General features: G+C 43.5%; 1 protein-coding gene across 5 annotated transcripts in view; it reads right to left on the bottom strand.

The window, feature by feature from the left end:
• Positions 1-12,845, bottom strand: part of COL4A3 (collagen type IV alpha 3 chain) — a 119,769-nt gene that overhangs the window by 64,380 nt on the left and 42,544 nt on the right. For all 5 annotated transcript variants that reach the window (XR_010590654.1, XR_010590653.1, XM_065558004.1 and 2 more), the window contains exons 4-12: positions 12,582-12,626; positions 12,039-12,083; positions 11,749-11,811; positions 10,405-10,458; positions 9,510-9,536; positions 6,714-6,791; positions 4,082-4,144; positions 3,472-3,507; positions 3,309-3,350 (exon numbers count right to left, since the gene is read on the bottom strand). Coding sequence is in view for 3 of the 5 variants with exons in the window: in XM_065558004.1 (XP_065414076.1) it covers positions 3,309-3,350; positions 3,472-3,507; positions 4,082-4,144; positions 6,714-6,791; positions 9,510-9,536; positions 10,405-10,458; positions 11,749-11,811; positions 12,039-12,083; positions 12,582-12,626 (453 nt within the window). In the remaining 2 variants the exon portion in view is untranslated. The remainder of the gene's footprint in view (positions 1-3,308; positions 3,351-3,471; positions 3,508-4,081; positions 4,145-6,713; positions 6,792-9,509; positions 9,537-10,404; positions 10,459-11,748; positions 11,812-12,038; positions 12,084-12,581; positions 12,627-12,845) is intronic.

Consider the following 12,845-nt stretch of genomic DNA (forward strand, 5'->3'; position numbering starts at 1 on the left):
GGTCTGAGCTGAACCTTGTCCTTATGAAATACTGCGTAAGGGGGCTCAGATGTAAGTGCCCTGAGCTCCGACACTTTCCTAGCTGAGGTTATCGCCACCAGGAATGCCATCCTGTAAGAGAGATAAAGCAGGGAGCACGTCACCATTGGCTCAAATGGGGGGCCTGTAAGTCTGGCAAGAACTAGGTTAAAGTCCCAGGTTGGGACAGACTGATGAGTTTGCAGGTAGAGTCTGTTGAGGCCTTTGAGGAAACGGGTAACCATGGGGTTCACAAAGACCGAGAAGCTGTCTGCGCCTGGATGGAAGGCAGAGATGGACCCTTATTGATGACAAGGACAGAGCCTGTTTAAGATGGAGGAGGTAGTCCAGTATGAAAGGGACCAGGGCAAGCATCGGTGACTGATGGTGCTGCTCCGACCAGAGAGGGAACCTCTTCCACTTGGCAAGGTACGTTGCCCTTGTAGAGGGCTTCCTACTGCCAAGGAGAACTTGTCTGACTTGATCAGAACAGGACAGTTCCATAGCATTTAGCCATGGAACATCCAAGCTGTGAGGTGGAGCGACTCTAGGTTCGGATGCTGGAGGCGGCCGTGATCCTGCGTCATCGGGTCCGGGACCAGCAGTAAGGTGAGCAGGGTCGCCACGGACATTTCCAGGAGCGATGTGAACCAGTGCTGGCATGGCCATGCCAGAGCTATCAATATGACCTGGTCCCTGTCCCTGTGGGCCTTGAGGAGCAGCTTGTGGACCAGCGGTATTGGTGGGAACACGGAGAGCAGACTGTCTCCCCACGGAAGAAGGAAGGCATCTGTGATGGAACCCAGACTGTGATTCATGAAGGAGCAAAATAACTGACACTTCCTGTTGCTGCGTGTGGCAAACAGGTCTATCGGAGGAAAGCCCCAGAGACGGAAAATTGAACTCACTACGTCCAACCGGAGGGACGACTTGTGGCCGTGAAAAGTTCAGCTGAGGCTGTCCGCCAGCTTGTTCTGCACCCCGGGGAGGTATGAAGCCTGCAGGTGTATTGAGTGCTCTACACAGAAGTCCCAGAAGGCTTCCTGGCACAGGAGAGAGGAGCATGTACCCCCGTTTGTTGATATAAAACATTGCCGTGGTGTTGTCTGCGAGGACTGATACCCATCTGCCTGATATATGGGTTCTGAAAACTTGGCACGCCCGACCCACCGCTTTCAGCTCTCTGACGTGGATATGCTGAGCGAGATCCGCCTGAGACCAGAGGCCCTGAGTTCTGAGGTCTCCCAAATGCGCCCCTCAGCCCAGATCCGAGGCATCTGTCACTAACGAGAGGGATGGCTGGGGGCTGGTGAAAGGTACTCCTGCACAAAACACCTGTGGGTCGAGCCACCACAGGAGGGAGTCTAGTACACAGTGGGGCAGGGTTACAATGCCGTCCAGAGTGTCCCACGCCAGTCGATAAACCGACGCCAGCCATGACTGAAGTGGGCGAAGTCTGAGTCTGGCATGCTGTACTACGTAGGTGCATGCAGCCATGTGCCCCAGCAGTTTCAAGCAGTTCCTTGCTGGAGTCAGAGGGAACTGTCTAAGGCCCCGTATGATGTCCCCTAGAGACTGAAACCTAGTTTCCGGGAGGTACACCCTGGCTTGGGTTGAGTCCAGCACTGTGCCTGTAAACTCTATCCTCTGCACCAGGGACAGAGTGGATTTGGCCTCGTTGAGAAGGAGACCTAGTTTGAGGAAGGTCCTTCTTATGAAGCCAACCTGATCCTCCACTTGGGATCTGGAGTGGCCTTTGATCAGCCAGTTGTTGAGGTATGGGAAAACCTGAATCTGCTTGTGCAGGAACGCAGCGACAACTGCCATGCATTTGGTGAAAACACGAGGTGCTGCTGGAGAACCCAATTATCCTCCAGAGCTGGGGCCACTGACGCCCCCATGACCGCTTCATCTGGCGAGGATGATGAGGAGAGAACTGGCAGCAGACCTTGCTCACTGCCTTCAGTGCTCTTTGGGTCTCTCGGCACGCAGTGTTCGATGGGATGTGACAGGGCCGCTGGAGGTGGGAGCCTCGGTACTGCAGTTGGTGCGGGAGCCACTAGATCCGGTGGTGCCGACCTTGTTGACACCAGTGGAGTCGGAGCTGAAGCCTTCGTCGGTGCCATTGAAGGAAGGGTCATTGCCGGAGCTGTTTGTAACAGCGGGGTTGGCACTTCGGTCAGAGGTGCCGGCGTTGCTGGCGGTGGAACAAAAGACGCCGAAAACACCGATGCCAACCAGGACCTTGGGCCTGACTCTGGCGGTATGCCCAAGGTGTCCAAAAGGGCCATTGGGATGATGGCTCCCACTGCTGTGGCCATGGTGTGCCAAAGCGCTTGCCACAAGAGTGAGCGATGTTCCAGCCACCGTCACTAGTGGTAAGAAGGAACTGAGGGGGTGGGGCGTCAGCAGGGCACTATATTGGGCGCCATGAAGGCGCGACTCCAGGGGGTGCTCAGGCCAACCCTACGGACGCTGCTAAGGGAAAAATCTTCCGGCTGGCATGCACACAGTGTGCACACTCCTGGTTGGAATGGACATGAACAAGCACTCGAAGAAGAATTAACATTAACTTCAGTGTACCCAACTCCTGTAATCAGATCTGCACAGACAAAATATTGCATTCATGACTCCAAAGACTAAACTGGGACTCTGCACAGATGTACAGATCCACTTGTCTGGATCCAATTGCAAGATTGGGGTCTACGAGACTTTACATTTGCTTATAGTCAATTGTAATTTGCATTGAGACACATTTGATCATGGGGTGATATAATAGTGAGAGTGACAAAACATCCTATTTTTATGGTATAACTTTGGAGGATTTCTTGGAAGATATTCTTGGAGTTTCAGATAGCATCATGAAGATGAACACTTAAAAAGGCAGGATCAGAGCATCTAAGAGTGAAGTCTATGACAGCTATTATTAGTTTATTTATTATTTAACTCCTTGGCTAGCGGAGGAACAGGATTTCTAAACACTGTATACCAATGTAATGTAAACCACATTACTGCTTTCTATTAGTAAATACTGACGGCTGGCTCCAACAAGTTAAGCTTCCTCTTAAACTGTTAGCCTGCTTCTATCTTTCACTGTTAGGTGAAGACAGTATCCTTTGATGTCACCTTGTCCCCATACATTAGTGAAAGTAGTCTGCAAAGATTCTCCATTAATATATGTAGAGCAAATTATTTTTGCTTCACAGTACTTCCTCTTCAAAAGATTTCACCATAGTAAGAAGAAATCTGAAGCAAAACTTTCTAATGTTATAATTATATTACAGAGTTACCTGTACTCCTTTGGTTCCTATGATCTTAATCCCCATGACACCCTACAAAAGAGTTTTTAAAACATTACTTTTTTCTTGTTTTAAAAAGCACCCACAAATAATGAATGAAAAAATGTTACATGAGATTTAAGAGTTTTAATTTTTATAGCAAATCTCAAGCTACCTTACGTCCTGGAAGTCCCATTCTCCCTGAAACACCCTAGAGAAAACAAAATGAAATGAAAAGGAAAAAAAACAGCACAGTAAAATAGTAAATAGTAGAATTCTCAGTCCTGATATAGGGTCTTATTCAAAGCCCACTGAAGTCAATGGGAGTATTTCCGTTGACTTCAATGGGTTTTGGATCAAGCTTCTAGTGCCAGATATTCATCCAGGTCTTGCCATGGTTTATTTTTTGTGCTTGCAATTCATTGTGGATACAAATATCTGTAGCATGTCTAAACACCTGATTTGCAAGTGCAAACACTATGTGTATAACTGGAATTTAATGCGAATTTAAAAAATATATGTGCAATTATTTGAAGATGCAAAATTATGCCCACACTAATTGAAGCTACTCTTGAAAATCTAAACTTTAATTAGCAAACAAACAAACAAAATAAATAAAAAACCCAAATCTGTCAGACACATGAATTTACAGATTTTACATACTCATGGAATTTTCATACTATCTATTGAAGTCAGTGGCCCATATTCTTGGGAGATGGGTGCCTAACTCCCTTAGGCTTCTTGGAAACTCTTAAATCATAAAAATATACTGATTTTATACTCACTGAAGATCCCGGAGGGCCTTGTGGTCCAACTTGCCCTTGGAGTCCTCGAGGACCTGGTTCACCCTTTATATTACACAAGAAACAAGAATAAATTTCCTGATGGTAAGAAAATGCAAGAATATAAATGATCCACTATGCATGGAAATATTTGGGCACTAGAGGGTGAGTTACAGACACAGAAGTAATGTTATCTCTAAATTCCCTTCTTTTCATGTCTCAGTGCAATGTTATTTAATCCAGGCTTTTGTTTTTAATGTCTTTATATTAATGATAATCACCTTTTAAGTATAGGTTTTTATAACTATGGAACCAAAATCACTCAATGGAAAAATTACAGTTTTTCCATGGAAATCATTACTGCTATTTCACAAATATTACTTGGTCAAATTTGCAATAAGTTGGGCAGGACCACTTATGAACAAAAGAATTGCCATCCTGGACCAGACCAGTAGTCTTCCTAATAATCCTGAATCCTGTCTGTGGAAACAGCCATATCCACAGGAAAGTGCCATAAGTGCTTTAGGGTATGTCTACGCTGTAATGTTAGCCCAGAGCTAGTAGAACTCGAGTTAGCAGACCTTGGGTTTGTTAGCCTAGGGCTTGAGCATCTACACTCATTTGTAATCCCAGGCTAGGAATTGTTGGACTCTGGGACCCAACCTGGGGCTCCAGGATCTACACAGCATTATGTGGGCCTTAGTCCAACCACCATTTTTCCAGATTTCCTAGTGTCCCTCTCAATATGTAGCCACTCTAGCCCTTTGTTTGTGGAGCAGTATGAGAAAAATCTGACTGTCCACCAAACTTGACTGTCCAGACCACAAAGAAAGTTGGCCCATGGGGTTGTGGGATTCTTTTGGTGGACTCCCAGAACATGAGTCCAGTGGGACTGCATCTACCCTGCAAAGCAATAGGGTTTGAGCCCTAGCTCCTGGCTTGACTGAGGGTCGAACCCTCCACCCCTGAGGGTCTTGGCACCCTGGGTCCGTGATCTGGGTTAGTGCAATTTGTATGTAGACGGAAGAGAGAACAGGCTTTAGCCTGAGATCGAACCCTGAGTTTACCTTGCAGTTTAGACATATCCTCTGTGGACACTTACGGAATAATCACCCAGATGGAACATTTCTTCCTAACTCCATCAGTTACTGGTTGGCTTGTGCCTTGTAACACGAGGATATACACCTTTGTACACCTTTACCATGTTCTCTCTATTTATTTTTCTCTCTAAACAGTCAGGATCTTTTCAGTCTCTCTTCATATGGAAATTTCTCTAAGCATTATTGTTGCCCATCTCTCTATCTCTAATATATCCCTTCTGGGATTGGGTGACCAGAGCTAAATAAAGTAATCCAGGTTAGAGCATATCTTTGAATCACAGAAAGGCTTGATAATATTTTCAAATCCATTATTTAAGTACCATAACATTCTGTTTGCTTCTTGACCTCCACTGCAGACTGAATAAAGGTCTTTATTGAGCTGTCCACAATGTTGTCCAGATGTTTTCCCTCAGTGGTTAGTTAATGTATAGCAATAGATCAAATTATTCCATCCGAAGTGCATTCATCAACAATGAATTTTATTTATTATAATGCTGTCTATTCAACAACCTTTATTAGATAATTTGGAAGTACCCTACACTCTTCTCCAGCTTCAATTACCCTAATTCAGAGGTTCTCAAACTGTGGACCACCAGTGGTTTGCGAGCTCCATTCAGATGGTCTGCAGATAGTTCCCTCTAAGGTGTGTGCCTGGGCGGCCGCACACAAAAGAATAAAGGGCCACCCACCTAATTAGTGGAGCTGCGCAGGTGTGGCTCTACTAATTAGGTGCCTGGACCCTGGAGAAGACTCACGTATAAGGTGAGGTGGTGGCCTTGGGGGGAATAGGCGGTGGGTGGGAGGGGCCAGTGGGGTGAGAAGAGGGAGTGGGGGAATTTGGGATGTGCAGGGCTGAAGCAGAGAAAGAGGCAATTTCCCCCAGCTCCAGGGCTGCGGCTGCCAGGGAGAGACAGCCCTCCTTCCCAGCCTCAGTTCTGTGACTGCTGTGCAAGGGGAGAGACACCCCCACTTCCCAGCCCAGCTTGGTGGCTGCCATGGTGGGGGAGAGAGGGCACATCCATTGCATTAGAAAGGTACGACTACTGATATTAATATGAGATGTGTGCTTTATTTATAGAACAAAAAAAGTTAATTATTACGTTTTTTATATAGCGCTTTTATCCAAAGCACTTTACAATAGTTAGCTAACGGTACAAACAATATTTGGAAAGATCATTGAGTGGTCCACCAAGACCCTCAGCAATTTTCAAGTGGTCCGCAAAAAAAAGTTTGAGAATCACTGCCCTAATTAATGCTGTCTCATCTGCAAATGGTGCCACCTCACTGTTCACCCCCTTTTCCCTATACTTAACAAATATAGTAAACACCACCAGTCCTAGCAAGCAAAACTGACCCCTAATGGCTTGGGGAAATTTGAATTTTGAAAGGGATAAAAAGAATAACTTTATCTCTCTCACCTTTATAATATAAACCCAATATCACATTCAGAACTGAAGTTATTTTCTGATTTAAGAACAATAATACATTACTTTTTTTAAAAATATACATAACACAGTGTAAATTCTTTTAATTACCTGGCGTCCAGGTATTCCTGGTAATCCAGGGTCACCTCTTCCATCATATCCCGGGTCATATCCACTTGCAGGGCACCCCTTGACAATAAGTAATTAAAAAAGCCTCATCAACTGTTATATTATGAAATTCGTTTGTATAACTCAAGGCAATAAAGCTCACAATAAGATACACAGAGAAATCCAACATCAGAAATCTCCTAATGCTGGCTATTGTCCATTATGGACAATTCTACCCCCAAAAAATCATTATTCAATACATACTACACGATATGTTCATATGATCTGTACTTCTTGGTCCTTACGAACCTCCTTCTTTTTTAGACCTACACATACTTCCTTCACACACATACATGGTTTTATCTAATGTTTTCTTTTAAGGATATGTTTATTGGATTCTATTACAAGAGTTCTATTATTGGCAATTTGCATAAACTCCAACAGAATATAGAGAGCCTCTTTCTACCTGATCTGAGTTACACCCTGATTTCACTAGAGTTACTGTGGACTTACACTGGGGTAACGAAGATCAGAATCTGGCCCAAAACCATTTGCATCATGTAACTGACGGTGTCAAGTTCTCTACATTAGAACAGTTCCTAGAGTAAAACATTCAAGTGGGGGCCAAAATCTCATTTTATTTCTTTATATCACTTACATCAACGTCATCTTTGCTTTATTGTTTATTTATTTGTGTCTTTGTTCCCACCAGGGTAAGAGTGCTGCTAATAGGATGAAAGCACTTCAGACCATATTATCATAGGTTTCAGAGTAGCAGCCGTGTTAGTCTGTATCCGCAAAAAGAAGAACAGGAGTACTTGTGGCACCTTAGAGACTAACAAATTTATTAGAGCATAAGCTTTCGTGGACTACAGCCCACTTCTTCAGATGCATATAGAATGGAACATATATTGAGGAGATATATATACACACATACAGAGAGCATAAACAGGTGGGAGTTGTCTTACCAACTCTGAGAGGCCAATTAATTAAGAGAAAAAAAACTTTTGAAGTGATAATCAAGCTAGCCCAGTACAGACAGTTAAGAAGTGTGAGAATACTTACAAGGGGAGATAGATTCAATGTTTGTAATGGCTCAGCCATTCCCAGTCCTTATTCAAACCGGAGTTGATTGTGTCTAGTTTGCATATCAATTCTAGCTCAGCAGTCTCTCTTTGGAGTCTGTTTTTGAAGTTTTTCTGTTGTAATATAGCCACCCGCAGGTCTGTCACTGAATGACCAGACAGGTTAAAGTGTTCTCCCACTGGTTTTTGAGTATTTTGATTCAAAATTTGAGGAATCAAAATACTCAAAAACCAGTGGGAGAACACTTTAACCTGTCTGGTCATTCAGTGACAGACCTGCGGGTGGCTATATTACAACAGAAAAACTTCAAAAACAGACTCCAAAGAGAGACTGCTGAGCTAGAATTGATATGCAAACTAGACACAATCAACTCCGGTTTGAATAAGGACTGGGAATGGCTGAGCCATTACAAACATTGAATCTATCTCCCCTTGTAAGTATTCTCACACTTCTTAACTGTCTGTACTAGGCTAGCTTGATTATCACTTCAAAAGTTTTTTTTCTCTCAATTAATTGGCCTCTCAGAGTTGGTAAGACAACTCCCACCTGTTTATGCTCTCTGTATGTGTGTATATATATCTCCTCAATATATGTTCCATTCTATATGCATCCGAAGAAGTGGGCTGTAGTCCACGAAAGCTTATGCTCTAATAAATTTGTTAGTCTCTAAGGTGCCACAAGTACTCCTGTTCTTCTTTTTGCATATTATCATAGTAATCTCCAAAGTCTTTGTACAACACTGCTGTATTTTAAAAAAACTGTAAGAACTTCTTAAAGGAAAAGAGTTTGATTCACTGCTGTGTTACTCTAGTTTTCATCTGGTGAAATCAGTATAATGTAGTGAAGAATCAGACCCAAAATATTCAGATTCATGTTGTGTTCAACTGCTTCACTAGTGTACATGAAAGGTGGAGGGCTCAAGGAGCTCCCTTTAATAATCTGTGCAGCAGTCAGGCATATTTGCCTGAACTCCGTGGAGTGTGCAGATTGCTATCTCCAGGCAAGCGGGGCTGACAGACACCTTCAAGGAGGTGCAGCAGGAAAAAAGGTCACGGCCTTGGTCCCTGTGCACAGAAAAGAGTATGGCATTTTCATAAAGCCATGTAGCAGTACAGGCATTCTGCAGTCTACATGCCTGGGCATTCTGGGAAGAATTCTGCCTCAAGGAAGAATTCTTCCTGTAGCAACCCCTGGGGTGGGCAACACACAGCTGTGTTTAAATGAAACAGAGCCCATATTAACTAGACTCAGCACTTGACTTTTCAAAGTAACTCATCTTCATGCCTCATTTCTTCCTGCCCCTGTGGTTAGAATGGTCTTCCTCTTCAAACACACTCTTCTGAAGCGTTCCAAAAATGATCTTCCTGATCATTTCTGAACTCCTTTGATCTGAACTCTTATCCAGTGTCTGCATGGCACTTATAAGCTCTTTGGGAGAGGGACCTGGTCCTTGGTGTGTTTGTAAAGAATACTCGTACAACACTCAGTAATAGTCATCACAGAAAATAAGAAATATTGAATTGTAACCAAGGATGAATGTGGCAATCATATACTAGGTTCCGGTATGAGCTGCATTGCTCTTCTTCTGGGGAAATAAGCTCTCTAGCTGCAGTGGATGAAGATAGCTATTATAGATCTTTTACCAAGAGCTGTACAAATTCAAAGTTTTGCTCGTCAATGAATATTCAATACAACATACTGTGAATAACTTACCTTATCTCCTTTGAGGCCATCAATACCCTAGGGACAGTAAAAATAATAAAAATCATATTGTTAAAAAAGGCAACTGGTAACATAGGTGATAAGGGCAGTCAAGATGTTTAGTAGAGGCAAACTTAAGAAAATGACTTATTTTCATGAATGGCATGGGTGAGTAACCTTGGCTGGTTCTGATGCACAAGGATGAATTTCATGCCTTATGCACCAGACTTCAATCTCAGAAGAATGGACTTGTTGGAAAGTGACCGGCCTACCAGCTGGGCTTTCAAAATTATTGTAAATTTGATTTGTGCGGCCTGACTCTTTTTGGGGTGTAGGAGGACTTTTTAAAATAGAAAAAATATATATCTTTCGAGGGATTTTGTGCCAATGATAGTGCTCCATTTTTATTCCTTGTTTATAGTTTACCTTTGAGATAATTTCTGTAGAGCAAACCAAGCTCTAGTGGTTAAAGCAAGAATCCTGGGTTCTGCTTCTGTCATTGACTTACCTTAGGTAAGTCACTTAGGTGTACATTTTTAAAGAGTATTTTCTAATGTTGGGTGCCTCCTGTTTTTGGATGCCCAGCTTGAGACACCCAAGGCCTGATATGCAGAAAGTACTGAGCATCCACAACTTCAACCAAAGATAGCAAGAACTGCAGGTGTCCATCACCTGTGAAGCTCAGAGCCAATGTGTTTCAAATTGGGCCCCCAAAATCAGGTCACTTTTGAAAATGTTCTCTTAACCTTTCCACTGTTTTCCAGCCAGTGGGGATACTAACATTATCCCACCTCACAGGTGTATTGTGGGGCTTAATTAATTAATATATTAACAACCATTTTAAGCTTTAAGGAATTAAGGGCTTTATATGGTAGAAATGCACATTATGTTTAATGTTACCACTTACTGGTTTGCCTGGAGCACCTCCTGGCCCTGGAGGCCCTGGAAATCCTTGTTCACCCTGATAGTAATAAACATTGTAACTGTTACAAAAGCCACTGATATGATTAACTAGTCCTTTCCTGTGCTCCTAGAGTATTACGGAATATTCAGTTTCCTTTACTGTAAGCATAGACGTAATTTGACTGTTATATTTGGGCAGGCAAAGTGAGCCCAGGCACATGTGCATACTGAAGCCAGTCCCCTGGGTTCACTGGCTGTCTCCCCCCACCTACAGTGGTACCTAGGCTGCCAGTGCTGGGGGGTGGAGGGGACGGCGTAAAGGGGAAGCCCGAGCTGCTGCTGGCAGCCACTCCAGCACTGGCTGCTGCAGCGATGTCGCTGCTCTGGTGCTGCTGCGATTGCCTCCCTGCTGGGGCTGGGGCTGCTGCTGCCCAGGGGACGCCACATGCCAGGTTCCTGCTTCCTCCCGCTCATTCCCATATCCCCTTCTCTTCCCCATCCCCTCCTCCTTCCTCTCCCCCCCGCTTCATTCCACCCCCCCTTTCCCACTGCCTCTTCTCCGCACACCCCCCTCCACCCCAGTGGGCACTCATGGTTGTAGAGGAAATGGGCAGGCACTAGGACCCAGGAGGCATGCCCATCTGCTGGTGGAGGACCCGGAGCACAGGGGGAAAGTGCCGGCGGAAGGGGTGGGGGCAGGAGGGGAAGTGCAGCATGGAAATGACAAAGCCACCTTCTCCCCCTACTCCAGGCCGAATAGAGCAAGCCCTGCAGGGCAGCTCAATGCTTGCAGAAATGGGGGGAGGGGTGCATGACCTCTCCCCCCATGCCTCCCCTCTGTCTGGGGGGGCAATGCCCCCTGGCACCACCCAAACTATGCCTATGACTGTAAGGCTAGATGAAAGCCATTTTGCGGTCAAATAAAATGAAAACTTGAAATAAAGTGATTAACTACAGACTTTAACTTTTCCTCAGGCTGCAGTTCAGGACTCATACCCATACCAAGAATAGAGGCTCAAAGCACAATACAGAACATAGAATTTCAAACTGCTGAGTGAAATTGCTTATGATTATTCCACTTCCCATCATCCTGCATCTTCAGGGTAGGTAAAAACAATATAGAAGACAAAGAAAAGATAGTCACACAAGTACTTGCAACACTTTTGCTTTCCATGACTATTGTGAACAGAATTTCTCTCCGATCAATCAGTGAAGTTGCAAGCTGCAACAAAAGAACTCTGCTGTGCATTTGAGAAAATGTTTGAGAATACTTTTGGGCAGTATCCACTGATTTTTAAGCTTAGCTCCTGGCAATCCCCATTGTCATCACGTTCTACTTGATCCCTACCTTTGGGCCACTGCATCCTGGAATTCCTGGACCTCCAGGAGGACCAATGTTTCCTGGTTCACCCTAAACAAGTTCAAAATTGACAGTTTTGTTATTGAACATTTATATTTTCCTGTAACTACACTGAAATAGTTTATGTGGATACAGTATGGTGAATAAGAATTGCTGATACCAAGATTGTTATCTCTAGGTTAATTGATAGAGACAATGCTGAAATTGACACTGGGTTGGGGAATACTGAGATGCCGTATAAGTAGAGGACTTGGTTTATCTTGTTTTATTTTACTTACTGGAAGACCTGGGAGACCTGAAAAACCAGGTAATCCTAGCATTCCCTAATGATACAAAAAGAAACAGAGAAAGAATAATTCAAATTAATAGGAAAAATGCATGCAGTGCATTTTTTTACTCCATTTTTAAGAACAATAAGCATTAACAGAAGGTAGTCTATCAGGGGATTTTCATTTGACTACTACATTTTACCTAACCAACTATTCCATGGGCACACCTCATATGACTGTAAACTGTTACATGGAGATTAACAGATTTTAAGGCCAGAGCGACCATTATGATCTAGTCTGACTCCTACATAAAACAGGCCAATACTTCATAAACACATGCATGAAATCTCATATATGCAACACAGCAAATTGAAAAACAGCAGCTACAGTTCTAAAAAAGGAAAAAATGGGAGTTCAGTGCCACATCTTTCAAAAATATAGTAACATAATATAGTGTTTTTATTTGATTTTATAGAAAAGGCAGTTATTAAATCACTTTAATAATAAAAAGGATACATAATACATTAAAAGTTTGCTTAAATATATATTTACCCTTTCACCTTTGGGTCCGACTAAACCTATCCGCCCTGGAAAACCCTAAACACCAAACAGAAAAAAAGCATGTATTAAATCTTTGTGCAATGTTTATAATGCCAAGATCAGAACATACCACTCATTTATTTTGTTTATTTATATTGTTCACATCTTGTGCATTACAGAAATTAACATGAACAAAAATTCACAACAGTCGGCACAAACCCCAGCCTCTACCATACCCGCTGATTATTCAAAAGGTATTCATCCCATTACAGGCCC

The sequence above is a fragment of the Chrysemys picta genome, chromosome 9 (assembly GCF_011386835.1).
Source record: "Chrysemys picta bellii isolate R12L10 chromosome 9, ASM1138683v2, whole genome shotgun sequence".
NCBI lineage: Eukaryota > Metazoa > Chordata > Testudines > Emydidae > Chrysemys > Chrysemys picta.